This window comes from Myripristis murdjan, chromosome 5 (genome assembly GCF_902150065.1).
Source record: "Myripristis murdjan chromosome 5, fMyrMur1.1, whole genome shotgun sequence".
Classification (NCBI taxonomy): Eukaryota; Metazoa; Chordata; class Actinopteri; order Holocentriformes; family Holocentridae; genus Myripristis; species Myripristis murdjan.
Window position 1 is genome coordinate 5,207,949 of NC_043984.1, and position 23,356 is coordinate 5,231,304.

Consider the following 23,356-nt stretch of genomic DNA (forward strand, 5'->3'; position numbering starts at 1 on the left):
TGTTTCAGTTTACTAAGGATAACTTCATTCTCCTACATTAAACCAGCTACAGTTTTTGTGAAGGTGGTAACTACTGATTCTCTGAGTGCCCTTTCCTGTCCTCCAGACAAGTGATTTGGGAAAGCAGGTGACTCTCTGTGGCTTTCCATTCCTTCTCCCACTGCTGCTTCTGGTTTCCCCAATCTGTGTCCTTCTGAGCCAGACTCTTTTTGTTTGCCTCTCTCTGAACACTTAGGTGTTCCACGAGGGACGGAAGCTTCTCTTCCATCTTTGAGCATGTCATTCAACTTCAGTCTCTTTCTCTGAGAGGAGGGTCAGTTTCTTGGCTTGGATGTCCATTCTTTCATCAAGGTCTTTCTTCTCCTTCTTCACAGAGGACAGTTTTTCATCAGCCAACACCTTTCTTTCATCCTCCAGTTTGTCTTGCGCCTCTCTCAGATTCCTCTCCATCCTTATTGCTGTGTGTGTCACTTGTTTCTGATCACATCAGATCCTTTCTTCTCTGGAGAGCTATGCTTTCTGAGCTTCCAGGAGGGCTTTAAAGTAGTTGGAGGTACTGTGCGCCTTGATTGTTAGTCTGGCATTTTCCTCCCTCATCTTGTCATATTCCTGTTTGAAAGCCTGATTGAAAGCTCTCAAGGTCTTCCTTTCAAGGTATTGTTGCTCCTTTTCCGCAGTCGCCTGTTTTATGGCCTCTTCAAGCTAAGTGATCTATTGCTCTATTTGTTGGCAACTATCTTCCTGTGTGTTGTTGTTTTTAGGAGCCTGTTTCTTGGCAGCAGCCTGGAATAGCCCAGGCAGGGGCTGCCTGGTGCATGGTTGCCAAATCAGTGTAACCCTGGTTCATTTTAGCCCAGTCAGGGGCATCTTGTTCCAGGATGGTAGCCAAGTCCATGGTATCCTGGTCCACAGTGTCCTGGACTGTTGCATCTTGGTCCAAATGTCCTGGACTGTGGTGTCTTGGTCCACAGTGTCCTGGACTGTGGCATCTTGGTCCAAATGTCCTGGACTGTGGTGTGTTGTCCACAGTGTCCTGGACTGTGGCATCTTGGTCCAAATGTCCTGGACTGTGGTGTGTTGTCCACAGTGTCCTGGACTGTGACATTTTGGTTCGCAGTTCCCCAAGGGGTTAAACACCTCAAAATCATCTACGTGCAAACAAAAAACAATCTTGAAATCTTCCTCTGTCAAGAGAGAATTGTCTTTAAAGTGGGAACCATCCCTGTGAGATTTGTATTCCTAGTGACAGATGTGGCTCCTGTCGTATGCACCCTGCAAATGCTGTAAGAGTAACTGTTCAATGTGTAACGTTAACCAGTAGGTGAAAACACATTACCTTTCACTGCTGGGATTATGGATTGTGTTGACTGGTCATCACATGTTTGCCTGAATGGATGGCTTTGAAGAAAATTGACCTATTTTGAGCTCAGAACAGCTGCTGAAACTTTGTATCTCTAAGTCAAAGTCGTGGGTTGAAAGGTTTTACCCTCGTGGGCCAAGTTACCACAAGATTATTTATATCATTAATTGATTGATTGATTAGTTAGTTAGTTCGTTAGTTAATTAATTTTTACTCACCAAATCAGTTTGCCAAGCACAAGAACCATGGTAACACCAACAATAATGGCCACTGTCACTGAAGCCATGGCCAGCTGCACCTGGGCTTGCTCAGGCATGTTCCAGAAAGTAACGGAAAACCCCAAACGGATGATGAGTGATCTGCATGTGTGTAAATGTTTAATTAAGACAGAATTTCAATAAATTTACATTGTCTAAGTTAGTCCAACTCACATTCATATTCTCAACACAAAAATGACAAGTAACTTATTTAAAATGAGTGTCAATAACAGGTTGATAAAAACTGAGTTAAGCCTGCTATTGTTTTTTTTTTTTTTTTTTTTTTTTTTTTTAATTAAAACCCATGTTTGCATTTACAGTGCAGCTGTTACTGCTACAGTTACTCCTGTTACATGTACAACTACAACTTAAAGGAAGACAGCTATTACTACAACTACTGCAACAAGTGTTAAAACACGTTCCAATACTACTGCTATTACTGCTGCTGCTTGTGCTGTATATGACCACTTTGACTTGCGCTTCTTTGAACATGCAGGATGTCGTTTTCAGAGACACCCTTTAAAACCATTGTAAGTACCCACTTTCTTATGTGGACATAAATTTCAATCATTTATCTAAATATATGACTGCGCTTTGGTTTCAGCGACTGAAAGTTTATTTATTGTTTGGTCCAAACGACACTGCTGCACTAGATAACTTTTTGAGTTCTAAAAGTTACCATCTTTACATGATGAAAAACCGTCATACTATGGTTATACTCAGTAATTCTGACGTATGTACGTTCACTGTGTAAATTGTGAGTCGGGTGCACTACCCTGAGTGACTGCACTCGTCTATGTTTATGTTTGCGTTCGCGTTCTGCCAACCGACGTATTTTGTACCAACCGACGCTCCGTGACGTGGGACCCGTTTGACAAGAGGAGGACTGTTGAGGCAGAAATTAGCCTGTTACACGGCAACAGTTTGTTTAATATATCGTGTGTACTCAGTCCTTATAAACAAATTACTGAGGAGATTGTAACCGGAGGAGAGAGTCGTTTAAAAAGAAGGAACCGGTAAGTGTTGCTACCAGCTAGCCGTCTGCACTGGCTTGCATCGACTAGCACTGCTCAGCAAGCCAGGATAGCGGAGGAGCTTCAGTCAGTGGCTCTGTGGCTGTCACTGAGTCATTAGCCAGTTAGCTAGCAATGCTATGCAAGGCATTGGAGTATGGTTATGTACTGCTGCAAATGATGACAGATATGTCTTATTGTGTGGTTGGCCTAAGGCCGGCAGCGGGTCTCGCCAAAGACTTTTATCATGCCATGTAATTGCATTTTAGCGGCTAACTACAGTGAAGGTGCAGGTAGGGCAGCTTAGCTAGCTAGCAGGCTAGCTAGCCCAGGTTGGACTTGGCTCAGTTGGTGGTTCTGAACTCATCACACTGGTATCTAAGCTGCCGGCAGTGTTGCTGTTAGTAACGTTATATGTCTGATGCTGTTGTCAGTTGATAAACATAACGTCATTCCTAGCCCAGGCAGCAGCTAAATACCCAGACACAGTAAAGTCATGATTTTCCAGCTCTCCTCTGCACACTTACCACACCGTCACCATATCCATCCTACTGTAACAGATTTGAATCAAACCTGTCTCTCACACACATACTCAGTAGTGTGAGTAAACACTAACTTGCGGGTTAGTCAGAGGAGAACTGTGCAATGAAGTAAAGCAGAATGAAGGAGACCTAGCTGGGTCATTCATAGTCCAGATGCAGAATACATGTGAAGATGCTTCTCAGAATTAACATCTGTCACACAGACAACATGATACTGGTTTTGGAACTGGAAAGAAGACAAACTCTTCAAGAGGTCCAAGGTACCGAGAAGAGTTGAATAAGTAAAAAGTGAATAGCGGAATCATATGCATTGGATGTGGTCTGGTGTATCAGGTCTCATGCATAGCTGCTTATTTACAACCATCTTTAGTATAACAGTAAACTACAGCATGTGTTTTATCAGGTTTCAGTTATAGCTTCCTTATTACACTTGTCTTTGTAGCCCTTTGAAGCCTTTGTTCTTGTAATTTTCCCATATACAGAGATGGCTGTGATAAACACAGCTCTCAACTGGGAATTATCTGCTAGAAAAAGAATAACAGTGTCATCATGACATCTAAATTGGGCAAACATGAGGTACAAATTCAGACTTTGAGGACACCACTGGCCTCTTATTGTTTTGTCATTTAGCTGGAAGCTTAAAGTGTCAAAGTCTCAAAGTTTTTTTCTTTGTTTCCCAGCAGTGTATGGGTCAGTTGACTCCAACCAGGCACCATGAGCTCTAAGGGGGGTGGCACTGCTCTGACCCGAAGGAATTACAGGCTGGCTTCAGACACAGACAAACCTAAAGCCACAGGTATGGGCTGATATGAGACTATTACATGTACAGGTATGATACACACATATGCGTAAAGGAGCCTTAAGTATTCAAAGAGGTTTATTGACCTTGATCAGCAGCCAAGTTATTGTAATAACATTAACAGGTCTCTGGCGCACCTTATGGATTCCTAAAATGGGCAGAAGTGCGCAGATTTTCATGATAGAATGAGTAAGCCTGTTAATCGGAGTAGAGATCCAACATACATGTTAAGTGTGGAGGTAATTCATCTTGATGCATATCACTGCGGCTTTGAAAACAGAAATCTCAGCACTAGGAAGAGTAATTGTTGTGTCACTGGTATTGATCAATAACTCCATCAACCTTCCTATATACGTATGAGACATATAGCAATGGTTAAACCCAAGCCAAAAAATAAGATGCAGAAAAAGCAGAGAGACACATCTGAAAGAATATTAATGGGCTAATTCTAGTTTTTGACCTGACATACAGGCAAGACAGAGCTGCAGGCTATGGCAAACTGGCATTTTGGGCATACAACTGCAATTAAATTTGTACTTTCTTTTTTTATTTTGCTGACAGTCATCTGGTAATTGAAATTGTGCTGTATTCTCTCTCCCTCTCTGTCAGGTATCGTGAATGAGAAGTTGCTAAGTGATTACCTACACCATGTGTTCCCTTCCACCAAGCAGGGACCTGCGCTGGCTTCCCTCAGGTAGCATGCAGACACAGTCTTCAGTCCTTCTCTCACCCATTCTTTACTTTGTCCGTCCTACACTGTGTCTCCCTCTGGTTACTCATTGTTTGTCAGCAAAGAAACAAATAAAAGAAGGGAGTGAACCCCCTCATTCTCCTTCGCACAAGGTTTTTGTGAGAAAATATACTTGTCCAGTCAGCCTAAATTACAAAATGGCAATGCATTAGAGAGGAGCTTTACATCCATTCTAATTGAGCTGTAGATTTGGTATATTTGCCCAAATTCTGCTGTGTGGTGTGGACCCTTCTCGAGTCATGAGAGGATCTTTTGCCTCTCTCATCCCTTTGGTATCTTTTTATATAAAATAGCACATCATTTCCTGTTCTGAAGTCCAAAGTATTCAAACTGTTATCATAGATAGATAGATAGATAGATATACTTTATTGATCCCAGCCAGGGAAATTCTGGATCATTCTTATCACTTCCTTATCACTTGGATCAATTCTTATCACTTCCATGTGGAGTTGCCAGTGTGCGAAATTGCAAAGGATAGCCTTGAAATAAATCATAGACATGTAAATAAGCTCACTCATATTTTAGCAAGGAGGCTATGTACTTGCTAATGAGCCAATAAAGCCTCTTTGTTGGGCAAGCCTTTGTTTGAGGTGATTGATAAAGCACATGATTTTGCCTTATATAGCAACACTACTTTGGTTATTATGCCCTTTGCTTCAGCAGCTAGCATGCATACCTGAGATTTTCATGAATAAGATATCATGCAGTATGTTCAAGTGTAGATGTTTCTGCTGATGGCCAGGGTGTTGTGGCCATGCCTCCAGGCTTGTGTGCTTCAAAATTCCACGTCAAACTTTAAACTGACAGTAGGCCTTTTTTCAGGCCCCAGGCTGAAAAAGTGACCTGTCAAGATTCAGCACCCATCTCTCAGTGATCGAAAATCCCTTATTATTAACTTTGTATCGTGAGTAGTCACGACTAATAGTAATGTGATTTGCATAAGCTCTCTACATACTTTCCATGCTCCTGATTGAGTTTTTGTTCGCACTATCATGGAATATTGATGGCTGTACACTAGTTGTTGGAACAAATCAGCTCTACATGCGTGTTCACTTAGATGTGGGCAACACTTGGAACAGGAGACTCAGTGCAGGGTTTATGTTGATGATGTCTTGAGCAATGTGTTTAAATTGTTGCTGTGTTACAAATATTGACTGTGTGTGTTTGTGTGTTTGTGTTTGTGTGAATGTGAATGTGAGACAGTGTGGTACCTTGACCTAGACTAGTGTTACAGTGCCCTAGAGCCACTGGCCCCTTTCCCTAAGCCAGGCAGACTCATGTTACCCCAAGCAGCTCTATACATAGACACGCCCCCCAACACCCCCCCAATCTCTAGAGTTGAGGAGAATGACAGTGTGTGGGAAGCTTAGTTGTGTAAGGTCCTTCTCCATCTGATAAGGTTGCTCCCTCTTGTGTGTCCTCATTCATTTCTCCTTTAAAGATCAACAGCAAGACTGTCTGCAGCTTACAGTGAGGCTTAGGTGGTGACATTACAACAGGTTGGGTTTCACATGGGGCTGAGGTTTAAATGGCTCTCGCAGGCCACACAGCATACCTCAGGTGTAAAAATAAGACTAGTGGTACTCATTTAGTGGTGTTGTTTGTAGAAAAAAAAGAGTTGATCAGAAATGTTTGAAATGGAATTCATATAAATTAAATGGGGAGAGAAACCTTAGTCTTCCATGTTCACATTCTTGTATCGCCCAGTATAGTGCTACTTGTATGTAAATATATAGGGAAATTACTGCCATTTGTTGCTGTGGCTGATGAGATTCTTTTCTTCTGCATTCACTTCGACGGAGTAAGCCATCATTTCGAGTTGCTTCTACATTCTGAAATCCAGTCGACTGATTACAGAGAAGGCGGACATTTGATGTTTGGGGATTTATCAGCCACTCTTTTCCTATTGACAGAAAAATTAGTCTTCTGCTCATGCTTTCCTAGTCCTTTAAAGGATCCTAACAGTGATTCTGCATTTTTAACATACTGTGTATGAGGGATATATGGATATACTTTGCATTTCTGCTATAATCTTTTTGCAAAGCATGGAGTCATATTAGAACTCCAGTATCATTTTTCCCACCTTTTATACAGCCACTGGTTTCCATTCATTCCACTACGATGCGAAAATTAACTTTCAGAGACTTCAAACTTTATTCACACCAGTATTCGATCACTGTAATAAAGTCGTCCACATAAGTTTTCCTAAAAGCAGCAGCACTGTTGTGTTTTGATGACTCGAAATAGGGTGGAGTGAAATGGTTTCTCTGCTGGAGAATATTCCTCAGGGAGATATTTGTTTTACACAGCCAATTATCAGTTTTGTGGTTTATGAATGGCAATGACTGTCAGCCACAGAAGCAGAACATTATAAGGTGGGTGTTTCAACCAAAAATTCAAATTTGGAAGTCAATGTGAAGTCACATGGGCCAAACATTCAAAATCACTGGTGTGGTGTTTTAAAAGCTTGGCATTGATCAGTCATCCCAGAGGAAGGTTGCTGATCTATTTAGCAGGAATTTAGAAGATCAGACTTGCTTTCAGAGTTACAGTTACGGATTGTTGGAATTTACATGGGTTTCATGGCACTTATGGCCATAAAACCCTCTCAGCCTATAAAGGACCATGTAAACTGATGGTTTGAGTAAACACATGAAACCAGCCAAAACTGGTGTCATGAGTTTTATTGTTTTTTTTCTGTGACAGTACACAAGGTTTAACTGGTGGACAAGAGGAGGACCATGATTATGGACCTATATATCAGCAAAGCAGGGGGTGACAAGCAAAAGTTGGTTTCGCAAATCAATAGTGCAGTAATCAGGAATGATTCTGTACTCCTCTAACTCTTGATACTGATATTAAGAGATTACTGAGATTACTGTTACAAAGGATGCTGCTGGGGTAAAAAGAGGGAAGAAAAAACAGAAGTGCTACTAAATGTATTCCAAGTGAGTGTAATACTTCCCACATTATTTTGAGTTTACCCAGTGGGAACAGAGTTCTGTGTTGTTCATTATGTAATACTATTTGCTGCCTCCCCTTCCTTCTTCTGCTGCTAATTTCATTCTTTCTCTTCCTTTTTTTCTCCTCCTCTGCTTAAGGAAACCTCTTGGCTTCCAAGAACTTGGGGCTCACTTGGAAAGACTGCTGTCCGAGGGAGAACCTACTGAGGACACCAGAGGTACTCGCACACTTAAACTCATACACACAAACACAGAGGTATGTTAACATACAGTGGCATGCAAACAGTCAGCATGCTTTTTGTATTTTTCAACATTCTTCTCATTTCTGTCTTCACTGTTGGTAACTGCCCATAATTCCATCTGTTTTAGCAGGTAATTATTCTCCCCTCAGACTTCAGGGTTTATTTTGTAATTGCATATAATTGCATCCATATTCAAATCAGCCTCCCATTGAGAGCCAGCCACGGTCTGGTATTGCATATTAAATGGCTTTTTGTGGTCACACCTTGGGAAGCAAGTTGAGTATTTCTAACTGGCTCTTCAAAAACAACTTGAGGCATGATTACAAGGTGGTAGTGAATGAATGTGCAAGTGGTGGTGGCGCTTGGTACTCTGTATATTCCTGCAAAATATAGCATAGAAGTTGTTATTGACTACAAATCAGAACTCAAAATGAGTTGTGGCCTCAGTGTTGATTGGAGCATAATATGACGTGAGTGCTCCACATGACAAGTATTTGCTATGTTTGATTGCAGGGTCGACTGAATTTACTTTGCCCATAGTGGTATAATTGCATGCTTTTTATTCTCTGATGGATTTATTTGGTTATACCATCAATTTATCCCTAGACAACATCAATTTTATATGATGCAAACTGAGTGTTTTACACTGTGCTGAGTGATCTGACTTTCTATAGGTGATGGTTAGATTATAGTTCTAGTAAATTCTCTTATTCTTGTTTGTTGTCCCTCTGTCGAACCATCACTGGAACTTTTATACAAAAGTTTGTAAGACAAAACGAAGGGGGAAAAATCCTATTATTTTATTTATTTATTTGTTTGTTTATTGCCATGAGTCAAGGCTTGGACAGCTGTCCTGGTTGCCTTCCCTTGACACAGCCATATTTCCATCTGCTACAAGGTACAGATTAAAAGACTAAGCAAACACAGAGGCTAGCCTCTAGAATTGTAGTAGCACTTAATATTTTTCTGTTTCTGCAGATCAACTCATTGAAGGTCGTTTGGGCCCTCAGACAGTGGTTCTGGATCACACTAGTGGCTTTGAAGGACTTCTCTTTGTAGATGACGACCTGCTAGGGGTGAGATGAACTAATATACAGACTGTTTTCTTGGTGGCATTTTTGCAGAGACATATTGACACCTTATAGTTACAGTGACACATGGTACAAAGACAACAGGATATCCATAACGCGCAGCTAGACAGTGAAGACTGACAGTTAATTATAAATTTCTGTAATTTGCATGTGATCAGTCTTACTGATCTCTTGGACTGTTAGCATGGTCCATCTGGCTGTTGTATTGTCACATAATGAGAGGTAATAATCTCCATTATACCCGTAAACACAATGGAATTTCTGTTCCCTTATTTGCTCCTCTCTCCTTTTCCACTTTCAGTAGAGTGATCACTTGTCTGTGAAACTTCAGACATAACAAGCGTTCAGACTCTGTTCCTGAAATGGATCAACTTCTTGCTCAGTGACAAGTGACATGCTTTGCTTCTGCTTTTACCTTCAGGTCATCGGCCACAGCAACTTCAGCTCCATCAGAGCCACTACATGTGTATATAAAGGTGAATGCCTCTGACAGGTCTCCACTGTATGTCAGTAGAACTCTTTCAATGTATATCACGACAAATGATCGATGGTCCATAACAGAGAATGTCTCAGGGCATATAAAAGTGGAAAGTACAAAGGGATGTTTTTAGATAAAAATTGTCACTGTTAGTCTGATTGCCTCTGAACAATCTAATGATGGCTCAAAGTCCACAATATTGTGCCATGTGATAACCTTGTGCTTAACTTACATTAGTGTGCTGTTATGTTGGGTGGGGTTGTTTCTGTCTAGGAATTGCAGAATACTCCATACTGTTGTTCTTCACAACAGATTGTTAGGAAATCAGATTTATTGGCACAGATGACCCTGATTAGAGTATGACAACAGTATTTCATTGCATTCCTCACACTGTATTTATTTAAGAGTGCATTACAACAGTAAAATTATCTCTAATGCTACAAAAAGTGAAATACATAAAAAGTATATTTTACAGTACTTTCTCAATAAAACAAGTGTTGTTTTAATAGTTAGAATTAATTACTGTTACAGTAATATATCCAGTGGAAGCCTTTTGAGTATTGTGGTCTGTTTTGCGTCTCTCTCCAGGGAAATGGGCATATGAGGTGCTAATCTCCTCCCAGGGGCTGATGCAGATAGGGTGGTGCACCCTCAACTGTCGCTTCAACCAGGAGGTACACACACACACACACACACACACACACACACACACACACACACACACACACACACACAGTGTACACATACTAGACAAGCATAGCCACAGTGGCAGCAGCTGCTGATTAGTCTCATTTTCAAATCTGTTCAGTTTCTTGTTAAATGGCTGAATAATGTACAATAAACATATATATTAGAAATGAGTATTATAGGCTTATTCTTATTAGTAAATTAGTATATTTAGCATAGTTAAGATGCACCTACCTTATGATTATTTACCCCTTTTTTTGCCCAGGAGGGTGTGGGCGACACTCCGGACTCGTATGCCTATGATGGGAACAGAGTGCGAAAGTGGAATGTGACTACCACTAACTATGGAAAGGTGAAAGAAAATACAGTTGATTTCTAAAATGAGATCCAAGATTTATCTTGTATCTTATTGTATTTCAGTGAATAGCAAGGATGTCGATTTTGTTCCTAAAGTATTATTCTGTGTTCCAAAAGAGAGCCATAAATCCATTCATATGCATTCTTGTTGTATTTTACTAACATTCCTAATATTTAGCATAATATATCTTTTTTTTGTCAGTCATGGGCAGCTGGAGATATTGTCAGCTGTCTGATAGACCTGGATGAGGGAACCATAACTTTCTGCTTGTAAGTCAAACTTACTCAGTTATATTACTCAGTCCTGTCTTAACAATACATGACTGTCTTTTAATCTATTATATTGTAATCTTCTATGTGTTCTCTTGTTGTATCTATTAATTCTAACTGTCCAGTTTGATATGTGGCCAGCAGCCAACTTGCTCCTGAACACTTTGTTTTATTATGAAAGCTACTAAGAAATTAAACGGGTTGGCAAAAGATTCAATATACTTGGCAGGGAGACTGGTTGGCAAAACGTGTTTCATCTAATGTCTTTATGCTTTGTTTTGCATGTTGTCAGGAATGGCCAGTCTCTGGGCACAGCCTTCACTAACATTAAGATGGGTCCAGGCATAGCCTACTTCCCTGCCATCAGCCTCTCCTTCAAGGAGTCAGTGGCCTTCAACTTCGGGAGCAGACCTCTCAGATATCTTTTTAGCCCAACAACAGATATACAAATATAACATCTTATATTCATTTAAGTTTATCAAGCTTTTAATATGAAGGGTTTAGAAAAAAATGCCATGCAATTCTGTTGCTTTGCTTTTGGAGACTTGGAATGGAGTTTGTCATTTCATTACTGTCAGTATATACAATGTTTAACTTTAACCGAAGTGCGATTCACATACCCTGTGGAAGGCTACCTGCCCCTCCAGAACCCCCCCACTGCTGACCTGTTGAAAGCGCAAAAACTACTGGGCTACATCAAGACTGTTCTCTCCACCAGCATAGATACACAGGTAGGAGTTCAGGTTTCATTCAGCTCTGGAAGAACCTAGACAAATGATTACTTTTGAAAACATAATGGTGAATCTCAACATGTTATGGAAATGTGGAAATTGGCTAATTTTTTAAAAATTCATATTTTCCACCAGGCTGGCAGAGATGTTTGATTCGTTTAATTAATGCCAAGCTTATTGCTGTAATGCTGGTGCAACAAAATAATCTCATTAAACAGCTGTGTAATTTTGGATTAAACTAATTGTGCTGGTATCAAATTTCTTTTTTGTCAGCCAACCATAAAATGATAAGTTGTTTGTGTTAGAAAGCTCTTCTCTGAAGCTCTTTGCAGAGCAAATTATGGTCTGTTTTTATCGCTATTTTTCCATTTGTCCCAGCATTTTCTATGTTTCATTTAGGAATATACATGGACAAATATACATAGGTATACCTAGGCAAAACCATTCTTCCAACCTTCCCACCTCTGTCCATCCTTCCTTTCATTTTTTAATAAACCTTTTTCTCTTTTTTTATGTATGGTGCAGGAGGAGAGGTTGGTAGAGAAGGACTGTGCCTCTTGGAGGCTGCATGGAGAACCCACTGTCCTGATCACTCTGGCCCATATCTTCAACCACTTCGCTCCCCTTATGGTGAGAAGACAAGATATTAAATATTTGTATGCATGTGTCTGTGTTATTATATGCTCAACTGCCTTTTGACAATGTGAAAATGATTACCAAGGTATGTTAGGTATGTAAGTAACATGTTTTATTGGGAGCACAGAGAAAGGTAGTGATATTGTTATATTTTGATTTAACCAGTGTCAGTTGAGTGTGGTACAGGTCTTGACTTTTTCACTGACTGGTGTTTTTTGTTTTGTTTTGTTTTCTTTGTTCTTGTTGTTAGGGTATCTCTAGTTATGTTGTTGACAAACTTTTTTCTTCAACTTTCTTTTTGAAACAGTTTCATACAGTGACTATAGCAATGACCAATCATGTACATGTGTATAGCCTTCTCCTTTCTTTAATCATGGTCTGTTGAAAAACCCAATAAACAAGAAGAAAAACCTCAGTTAGAAAAGAACACAATATCTATAAGAAATTCAAGAGTGTTTGTTTTAACTTTTTAAAAGAAAATCTACTTTTAGTCTATCTGATATTTCTAAGTGTAAGATTTTCATATGCTCTGCAATATGTCACTGTTAAAACTATATGCAATGTGTCCTGACCCCCAGTATAAAGTAGTGACAGTGTTATTTGTTAATGTGTTGCCAGTGTAAAGTGTACCTGGTGGAGGATGTGCTGATGAGCTTCCTATTGGGAATTCTGGAAGGAGGAGGTTCAGTGGATGAACACCCTCTCATACAGCAGCTACTGGACCTCTTCTGGCTGCTAATGGAGGTACACACACACACACACACACACACACACACACACTCTCACACACACGCACACACACACACACAAATTGATAAATTTATACATTGCAGGAAAATAGACAAATAAACACAACAGACTGACATACTCATGCTCATCAAATGGGTAGTCATCAGTTGTCTCACCGCTAAAAGCTGCACTATGAAAAATAGCCAAAGGTTTGTTTTTTTGTTACAACCTTTAGACTCATGTGACAAAAGATAAACATGTACAGTGAGCCCAGCCAGTGATGAGAGCCATGCAGACTCAACTATCAAGTTGCATGCTTGTTCCACTTTTTTGTCAGTTGTGTCTAAAGGGTTCTCATTTGAATCTATTCATGGTCATTTTGCACCTATAATAATCTTTTTCTACCTATCCATCTGTAAGAATCTTTTTTTTTTTAATCATCTGGATCCTCCTCTTTATCTACATCTCTCCCCCTGAAGTGGATTTAATAGGCAAGGTAGATCAATCCAGAATCATATCTCTTGCCTCCATTCAGCCAATCCGTGTGTTTCATGGATGGAAAGAACAAGCAGCCTTAATGTTTCAGACATTGAGTTTGTATACTAGCTTCCTTCAGTTGTCTGTCTCTGTTCCTGACAGGACTATGAGGTGAACGAGTGCCTGAAGCAGCTGATGATGTCATTGCTGAGGGCCTACCGCTTCTCCCCCATCATCCCTGACCTGGGCTTCCAGGTAGGATTGGGGTCCGCCCCGCCCAACCGCCTCCTAATGAGCTTAGAGCCATGGCCTGAGCCCTGCTCATTCCCCTGGGCCCCAAGCCTGTTCTCTGGCTTGGGCCCTGACTCACAGCAGTCACACAGGACTCAGCAAGAGTCAGAGACTCTGAATAGTAGTCGTCCTGGATACACACAGGTGAGTTGGGTGGTGTTCCATTCTGAGACGATGTCATGCCCTGTCTCTACGAACTAACCCACGTGAGTGCTGTTGTATGTTATCAGCTCTGAAATACGGGTCTGAATTGCAGTCCTTCAGGGAGGCCAGATGTGACTGGACAGAAACACTGACACTTGTGTCGTGATTCTTGATGATGCACTGTCCATTTTAAAAATAATCCTAACTACAGAATAGAATAATAATTATAAAATTTTAACATATTTTTCCCCACTTTTCCACAGAATCTGTAGTTCTCAAGTTATGCACATTTTAGTAAGTTGGTAGTGCACTTAGGCCACATGTTGAACTGTCAGGTTACAAGGTTCATTGTCACAGCTCAGAATGAGTGAGGGAGCCAGAACTGCTCTGCATGGCAGACATTCATATATCCAGAATAACTGTCCACATTTGGAAAAGGGATTTCATTTCCATGTTCCAGGTTCCAGGTTTTAAAGAGCATGGGGTAATGAAAAGGTTTGATGAAAGTAAATGTATTATTTTTCCAAATATGCATTTTGAGACAAAATGTGCACCTGAAATTCATGCCTCAATATTTCCAAAACATCAATAACTCCACCCTCGGAAGTGTCTGCATTTTTAAATAAAGGTCTTAAAGTGGCATATACTGGTAATGTAAAGGTTGTTCCATAATGAATTTTATTGTGGTAGCAGCCATTTTCAAGTGTATTTTCCTGCTGATATAACTGGATATATCTTAGAACAAATATAATGACTTTTCTACTTTCACACAGAGGTACAGGAGGGAGACCTGACATTCAAGTGGCAAAAAAATGATGGAAGTTAAGATAGAGAAGAACAACTTTAACAGAGTGTTTCAAACTTTACTGCACTGACAGATCTAATGCTATTGATTTGTACCGGTGTGTACAATCGATATTCCATCTTGGTATACATGTGTCAGGCATTCAATGTGTATTTCCAAAAGGAATCTGAGGAAAATGATTGTTCTCAGCCCACTGAACCAGTGGCTCACTGTACACATGTTTTGTGAAATTTCGACAGTGAAGCAAACTGCCATATTAGGATCAGCATCCTACAAGAGAAGTGGGCTGACTGTAAACCAACCAGTAGTCACGCACTAACAGCAAAATGTTGGCATGCTCTGTCCCCGCATAACACATTTGTTAAATCCCTTTTTGTTTTGTTATGCTGATTGATATACTATATCTGTATGGCAAGGTTGGGGTCAATTCTTTTTCCAGTCAGTCAGCTTGATGAAGCCATCACCTACATTCTTCCTCATCTAACACAGGATCTTTAAATTGACAGAAGAAAGTTGCTTTTCCTGAATTTGCAGAATGAAAAGTGAATTGACCTTGTCCTACCTGTATATATTCATTATACATGTAGAAAGTTGATTTGAGTTGATGTGAATCTTGACCATTTCAGATCCACTATCTGCGTCTGACCACAGCCATCCTGCGCCATGAGAAGTCCAGGAAATACCTGCTTAGCAACGTCTTATATCCTTATATTAAAGACTTGTAGAAGTCAGTTAAACCGACTACTCACATCACTAACTTAAAAGTAGTCCAGTAGCAAGCTATTGAATTGGTTCTGCTCAAGGTTTTTGGCCTTGGTAAAAGGGTTTTTTCCTCACCACTGTCACCCTGTGCTTGCTCTTCGAAGATTCTGTGAAGTGCTTTGAGATAACTTTTGTTATGATTTGACACTATACAAATAAAATTGAATTGAATTGAAGTTGGCTCTCTACCTCGTTGACAAGCATTGGTTTCATTGGTTTGAGATTTAGTAGACTCACCACAGTAAGTGGTGATTTTCCAATGAATTCCACCTAGCTTACTGGCTGCGGTATGTATTAGTATTGTATTAGTATGTATTACAGGAGGGAAGAGCTGAATACAAGTTCGGCAGCACAGGCAATTTTTTTTAGTTTAAAAATATTTTTCTCCAAGTATTTTCGAACATATGCAGTAATGTATTTTTTAACACACCAGTTATGTAATCTTGAACAGTGAATCATGACCTGCTGCTTTTTGTGTTTGTCAGATACTGTAAATCTAAATTCTAGTGGGAAAAGAAGGTCAGACCTTCTTAAAATACCACCGCAATTATATTCTTATCATTCGTCTGTATCGAGACCATGCTGTATCACATGATGTGTGATCAATTGATTAACCAGATGGGAACCATGCCAAATTGTAGTTTTAATCTTTAACAGAAATTTACATTTGATGTTCTGCGTTCAGTGGTGTTCTTCTACATAAAGACCCCTCTGAGAGTGAAGGAGGCAGGGCTGGAGGAGCTCATCCCCACGACCTGGTGGCCTACACGCTTTGACAAAGAGGTGAAACCAACTTACTCACATTACCAACTTACTGACTTGTAGACTGACAGCAAAGATGGCTAACTGACTTATCAGTCTCTCGGCTGTAGTTGAAGGCTAACCACAAAATTTGAATTGACATAGTGGTCTTTCCCATTCAAATGTGCAATTGAGTGGTCGTGTAGCTGGCACAATTGGCTGCTATGAAGTGTTTGATAATCTTGTTGAGGAAATCACCATTGATTTGGTGTGTTCTTTCTGCACATGAAACAATGTTTTTTTTTTTTTTTGGCGTGACAGTATTGTGAAAATCCAAAGGAAGCCACGTAAGGTATACTGAAGGAAAATTCCATAGTAACTCCGATGTGTCCTTCAGTTGTTCAAGTGCTGTGGGGCTAGCTGTCTGTCAACCTATGTGGCTAGCATTATATGATCAGTTATTTGAAGTTTTTGCTTCTTTATCAGTGAAAACTGACTGATTGCTCTGTCATCTAAAAACATGACCATCGATTGACTTACTTGTAAACTGCATATCTCACTTCTTGACTTTTTTTTATTTCCTGCACCCAGGGGAAAGATGAGCGGGATCCTAAAGATGAGACTGCAGATGAGCGATTGAGACGTCGGGCCTATGAGAGAGGCTGCCAGAGACTCAAGAAGAGGATTGAAGGTGACAGTTAATTCATCTTTGTTTACCTCTTATTTATGGATACCTTGTTAGGGACCACTTCACATTTATTCACCTTTTCATCTCCATTTACTTTCATTTGACCAGGGTAGGTCATTCTTAACACTTTTTCACAGCAAACACCACAGCTTCCACACATGCTGAAGAGTCTGGAAAATGATTTTTAGCTTGTATGTACATAGTCTGAAAAATGTAGATAAATATTTTTGTAGTCCTGATGCATTTTACTACATTTTTCATAGTTAGTAATAGTAGACCCAGTGTCATTTCAAGTTGTGATATTTGTTTTGTGAAATAGGTCTGTTTATGGCCCGATTCACAGTTATATGACTAGCAGATATTACCATACGTCATGCTGAACACCATCAAAAATCTCTGAAAGTGGTAAATTGAAGTGTTTTGTCAGGAAAATGCATATCACACAAAACACTCAAAACAAGGCTCATCTGTATCTTGCCTTGTTTTATCCTGCTATGTTTTGTGATACATTATAACAGCTCAAGTGAACTCTCCTCTCCTCTCCTTTCAGTGGTGGAAGAATTGCAAGTTCAGATCTTGAGATTGCTGCTCAATAACAAAGACAAGGGGACGGTATGTATAGCTGATAAATTGTAAATACTAGTTTAAGGAACATACAGGTATAAGGACAAAGGTACAGTGTTAAATGACCATGCCAGTGATTTTTCATGTTTGGCTTAAGATCAGCAAAATGTATATACTTCACAGCAGTTGTATTTTAGAACTCCAGCCATTGGTTTACATTCATTCCACTACGATATGAAAATGAACTCTCAGAGACTTCAAACTTTCTTTACACCAGTATTCCATCACAGTAATAAAGGCGTCTGCATGAGTTAAACCAGCAGCACTGTTGTGTTTTGATGACTTGAAATTGGTTGGGGAGAAACAGTCTTTCTGCCAGGCAAAATAGACCCAGGGAAAAATTGCTTTACACAGCAGGTTATCAATTCTGTGGTTTGTAACTGTTGATGACTTTATAAGGTAGGTGTTTGAACCAAAAATTAGATATGAAAATCAAGGGATTTTGATTTTATGATATGAAATCTCAAGTAGCCCTGCATGATTTGGTTTGTTCCAATGTAAAATGTGGGTGAATTGTAGAAAATGGGCCAATAGTTCAAAATCACTGGAATGGTCCTTGAAAGGGGCAACATATCTAATGCTATGATTGGGTCCTTAGATCTTCCTCACAAAGATCTAAGGACCCTGTCATTGTTTGCTACAAAATATTTCTTGCAAGTAAGATGACGATGTGTAGGAGCCTCTTGTTTCCTCTGATACTGAACCAGGTGTGAAAAAGTTGTTTTTTCGTTAGTGTGCCTTTATGTGACTATGGCAGAATATATCTTACAACTTATGTATTGCATAAGAATGCAATACATAAGTTTCATTCCACAGCAAGTCCAACTTTAGTTGAAACCAGACTGCGTGCCTTTTCAGCTGTTTCTCAGCTAAGATTTCTTAGCTGAAAAACAGCACTAATACATCAGGAGGGTAAGCTCTTTGACTTGGAGGAAAGTTGTGGAATTTTTGTGTCATAACCACCATGAACCCTGCTTACTCTCCTCCAGTCTGGAGACTTAAACCTGTAACCATCTTGACTTCAGTCTTCTGGCATCATCTCTGCGGCTCAGTGACTGTGATCACTGGGCTGCTCAGGCAACGACTGAAAATACAATTAGAGAGTATGCACTGTACCGCATTATTGAATACGCTTGGTTGGAGGCAATGATAAGACAAACAGGCAAAGCCTTTTCTGATTAAATGGAAAGATAGTGAATACACAGCTTTGTGAAATGGTTCAATTGATTTGCTTGACTTACCTTGCGCACCACAGTGACAAAGCTAATTAATAGGATGTTGAGGTTTTCACTCCTGATCTCAGCTACAGTCTGGGGTCTTGTTGGGCCGCAGTTTGATCCATTTATGTGTGTTATTCTCAATAAACTGATGTTTAATAAAGTCAGCCTCAGTTTGTCAGTATCATATTAAATTGGTTATGGGGTCATTCCCTTGTTAATTTTCAGCCTCTGTCCTTGCTTGCGTGTTTCAGGGTGAAGCCTCTCGCTACATCTTCCTAAATAAGTTCAGGAAGTTTCTCCAGGAGAACGCCAGCAACAGAGGGGTAAGAACTTCTGTGGCAAGGCAGACGGACAGAAAACCAGTGGACAGTGGAGTACAAGTTCAAGACTCATTGATAATTTTGATTTGCTTCACATCTGCATACATGCATAAAAGTGTGTGTGTGTGTGTGTGTGTGTGTGTGTGTGTGTGTGTGAGAGCAGCACCCGACCGCATTGTGCCCCCCAGAGTACATGGTGTGTTTCCTCCACCGTCTCATAACAGCTGTGAGGACTTACTGGGACGACGGCAAAAGGAAGAGCCCGGGCAGCGTAAACAGTGAAGGTTTGTGTACAATGTGATGATTGTAAATCTTATTTATCTACTGTAGCATATCTGTTATACACATTGTTCTTGTTTTGCTCAATTACAAATCCTTCAAGGTTTTCACTCCTGACTTCAGCTGTAGTTTGGACACACACTATGTCAACTGATGTCTCTATATGTGTCATGCTCAATAATTTGATGTTTTATTCTTATTTTTTTGTTTTGTTTTTCATTATTGACAGCAGTGATGTGATAATTTCATAGTCACCCTTCAAGGAGAAATTAATGAAATCATTAAATTAAATAATCTAAATGTCCATTGGTAAGCATTTTTAAAGAACACACCAAAATGAGCCTGATACATATTTCGACTGTGACACCTTCTTTGATGTCTTGGCTCCTTGCTGGTACTGAGTGAGATGACATGATGCATATAATGCTAACAGTGCTATTTCACATTAAAAACAGTGTGGCACTTTGCAACACTTCATTATTCATGGTGTTTGGTTTATATGTGTAACTTTTTGTTCACGTTTCATTTAACCAACTAGTCTCTGTGTAGTTGACTGCTGCATCACCCAGCACTAATTAGCTGGCTATTCCCCTAGTTGATCCCACCCCTGCTAATGACTGAATGCTAATGTTTACCCCTCTGGCACTCCTCAATAACAAGCCATTATCACGGGTCCTCTCAGAGCTGTTTCATCTTCTATTAGAGACATGCATTAGCCTTCATGCCCTCTGTCATCTCTGCTCTGTAAGAGGTCCGGGACATTGTAAACCTCCCTTGGTATTCATTACTTAATGGAAGATATTAGCTGTTAAACAGCTGTTAAGTCCATGCCCCCATGGCGTGTGTGTGTGTGTGTGTGTGTGTATATATATACATATACTGGATGAGTGTGTCTGCTCACTTGTGCCCTGTGTGTGCACGTTTTCCCCTTTTTCTGCTCATCACCCCAGGGACCAGGCTCATAATAATGGAAAATGGCAGCAAGGACAATTAGACTCCTTGTACGTTTACTGCTCTTGTATAATGAAGGTTGTTTATGATGCGCCTGCTCTTGCTCACTATCTGTTCTTGCCTCCATTCTCTTGTCACTCTTTATCTCTTCCCACTCTGCCTCTTGGCCTTTCTCTGTTTAATTTTCTGCTAATTTTCTTTCCTTTGCCCCATGTCCTCTTTCCTTTATGCCATGGTCTTTCTCTGTCCTTGCCTTTCCTTACTGTTTTCTTCCGTCCTTCCTCTCTCTCCTTTTTTCCTAGGTGCTTTTGCCTCTTCCTTTTCTCCCTGCTATACCCCCTTTTTTGTCATGTGTTTGTTGTCTAATCACCCTCATCCCATATCCCTTCCCCCCTACCCCATCCCTTTCTCCCTCTCTCCCCTCTTTTCCATCCCTCCTTCTTCTTTCTCTCTGCAGAAGCCTATGTCCCTCCTCAGCTCTTCTACAATGGCAAGGTGGACTACTTTGACCTGCAGAGGCTTGGAGGCCTCCTCTCCCACTTAAAGAAAACACTAAAAGGTTGGTATATCTTCAGGATCAACTGGCAATTATCTGAAAATAGCTGAGAAGTTGGTGTTTAATACCTCAATTTGAAAATTAACCCCTTACTGCTCCACCCCTTTCTCCACACCCATTTTCTGGGGAGGGGGCATGGTAGCCAGTCCCATGTTCAATTATGTGTCATAAGGTGTTGCAGCAATTATTTGGTTGATACCATTTGTTACACAGATTTGTTGCAAAATGTAACCATTCTTGCCCTCTCACATTAATATAAAAGGTCAAAAATCCCTCCAAGATATACCTAATGCATGCCTGCAAAGGGAAGACCCATGGGTGCCCATAGAACCCATTTTCATTCAGGTATCTTGAGGTCAGATAAGCAAGGGATGATAGTTTTTCCTTTTCTAAACTTTTGACAAATATTTAGCCCACTTGCTAAAAACCTAGCTTGACATACTTTGCATCAATTGATTCCTAAGGTCATCTTGTTTCATATTATACCAGGATCCTCTAGCTTTAAAACTGACCTCTCTACAGCTTATGAGACAGCATGTTGGCCGGGCCTGCGAGCAGGTCATTGGAACATTAAGAGGTTAATTGTTATTAATGAAGATATTTGAGACCTGAAGAGACCTGTCGTCTTCTCCACCCGAATGAAACAATTACACATTGTTTTCCTTCTGTGAGCAGCAAAATTAGTAGTGCACTGGTGAAGCTCCAGTGAAAACTGCTTATCAAAGAGGAAGGCAAGTTGACGTAAACAAAGCTCAGCAAAAGTTGTTTGTGCAGTGTTACTGAGCTCCACTAGAGGGAGCAATTGGTTTTCGTTCTCACAAACACACACAAGTGCACATTGTTTCCAGGTTTGTGTTTTGAGATAGTGATTTGAAAGGATTTTCAAACCATAACACTTTGACACATTGATCAGATGTTGTTTTACTGTAGCCTTTCCTTTTGCCTGCTTTTTGTGTAACCATGTAGATGCATATGTTGATGTATGTGATGCATGCATTTTTCTTTTTCCTGGGAATATAAAAGACCATTTTGCTCAAGTAAACTACATCAAATATTTTCATTTGTTCTGCTTTATCTAGCTTGCTGCCACTGCCGCTGCCACAATTAAATCTTCAAAAGACAAGCTTTTCCAAAACAGTGTTTTCATGCTTGTGTAATTTAAAATTACTACATGAATTTTTAATAGGATTCATGCATCTTAGTGTCAAGATGTTTCAAGAGACTGGCATCCATGCAGCTTGAATGCTCACTCAAGAGAAAGTGAAAACACTGAAATTGGTTACATGTTGTTTTCACATGGACGCAGCGCTGTGTTTGCGTCCTTGCAAGCATAATGTTGTGAAAGTGATGCGCTGGAGTGCAGTGTTTTGTTGTCATTGTCAGCAGACACAGCCAGACAGGTGTATAATGTGGATTGATAATCCCCAGTGGGCTCTCTCTGCACTGACAATATGCTGTTCATTCAATGCCAAGCATGGCAGGGCGGCATGGCTAGAATAAATTACCAGCCAACAGTGGGTAATTCGTTTAGATTTTTCCTGAGAGAGAGAGATCTGGTCTTTTGTTTTAGATAGAAGAGTGATAATGGAAATTGTATCAGATGCTCCTCAAAAGTTGCCCATTTTTTAATGGGGAGAGAAATTACCAGCAGAAGACATCAAAACAAATAATCTCTCAAAGGCTTATTTAAACAGTCTGTCAGTTGGACACTGAAACGGCTCTTTTAAGTTGCTGCTGGTTCTATGAATAGCCTGTTCTGTTGTGTATAAGGAGATAACGGATATCAAACAACAAGGGAACATATTGTTTATCTTGTTTGCCTGGCTACAGGCAACACATGCAGAAAAACAAAAACAGGACACTACCGCTGTTTGTGATCATCTTGGTATTGAGAAGAGCCACTTAACTAATAAAGCTGTTGCATAAACAGTGTTATTAAGCATGTATGATGCACTTTCACAGTTGATATCCCCACTGTTCCGTGATCCTAACAGGGTTGAGGTTGTTTTTGTTGTCTTTAGTTTTATAGAGACCCGCTGCATCATCACAGACTTTGAGTTATAAAACAGTCTGCTAAGCTGTCAGAAACAGATTAGACACTATCTGTCTTGTTTATGCTCATCATCCACTGACTCAGGGTCTAGGAGCTTGTTATTACACCACTGCCTTGGTACTGACTTGGAGCTGTACTCTACAATATGGCAAGATCAGTTTTGTGACTCTCATCGTCCAGCGAGTCCAGCAGGGTGTTGGTTGTTGTCAGTTCAAACAAAGTGCTTCATTCATACCAAAAGCCCTCTTCACAAATGACTTGGACCTACTGGCTTGTCATATTCCTAGGATCAGCTTTGTGAATATTTTTATCTCACACATGCTGTTTGTTGCCATTCAAAAATAGAGCTGCATTTAGGAAGGGAGCTTGTAATTGGTGATAAGCTGTGACCATCTTGGTGCTGCTTTGGATGGGAAATCCATATCAGATGGGAGGAGGAGTGCTTAGAGGAACTCCTATTCTGCTGTGGACACCAAGCATACTGCTTGGTGTTTGCCAACAGTAGACTGCACTCTCTCTCTCACACACACATAAACACA

At 40.2% G+C, this 23,356-nt stretch overlaps 1 protein-coding gene across 2 annotated transcripts in view; it reads left to right on the top strand.

Annotated features, from left to right (window-relative positions):
- The first annotated feature begins 2,483 nt into the window (after positions 1-2,483).
- rnf123 (ring finger protein 123) overlaps positions 2,484-23,356 on the top strand; it is a 177,237-nt gene continuing 156,364 nt past the window's right edge. For both annotated transcript variants that reach the window (XM_030051078.1, XM_030051079.1), the window contains exons 1-21: positions 2,484-2,633; positions 3,853-3,968; positions 4,581-4,665; positions 7,824-7,903; positions 8,906-9,003; positions 9,440-9,494; positions 10,085-10,170; positions 10,449-10,535; positions 10,743-10,810; positions 11,103-11,228; positions 11,427-11,541; positions 12,067-12,171; positions 12,796-12,921; positions 13,546-13,638; positions 15,250-15,323; positions 16,051-16,168; positions 16,718-16,817; positions 17,365-17,426; positions 18,910-18,981; positions 19,142-19,262; positions 20,666-20,767. In XM_030051078.1, the coding sequence (XP_029906938.1) occupies positions 3,887-3,968; positions 4,581-4,665; positions 7,824-7,903; positions 8,906-9,003; positions 9,440-9,494; positions 10,085-10,170; positions 10,449-10,535; positions 10,743-10,810; positions 11,103-11,228; positions 11,427-11,541; positions 12,067-12,171; positions 12,796-12,921; positions 13,546-13,638; positions 15,250-15,323; positions 16,051-16,168; positions 16,718-16,817; positions 17,365-17,426; positions 18,910-18,981; positions 19,142-19,262; positions 20,666-20,767 (1,855 nt within the window). In that variant the 5' untranslated portion in view covers positions 2,484-2,633; positions 3,853-3,886. The remainder of the gene's footprint in view (positions 2,634-3,852; positions 3,969-4,580; positions 4,666-7,823; positions 7,904-8,905; positions 9,004-9,439; positions 9,495-10,084; positions 10,171-10,448; positions 10,536-10,742; positions 10,811-11,102; positions 11,229-11,426; positions 11,542-12,066; positions 12,172-12,795; positions 12,922-13,545; positions 13,639-15,249; positions 15,324-16,050; positions 16,169-16,717; positions 16,818-17,364; positions 17,427-18,909; positions 18,982-19,141; positions 19,263-20,665; positions 20,768-23,356) is intronic.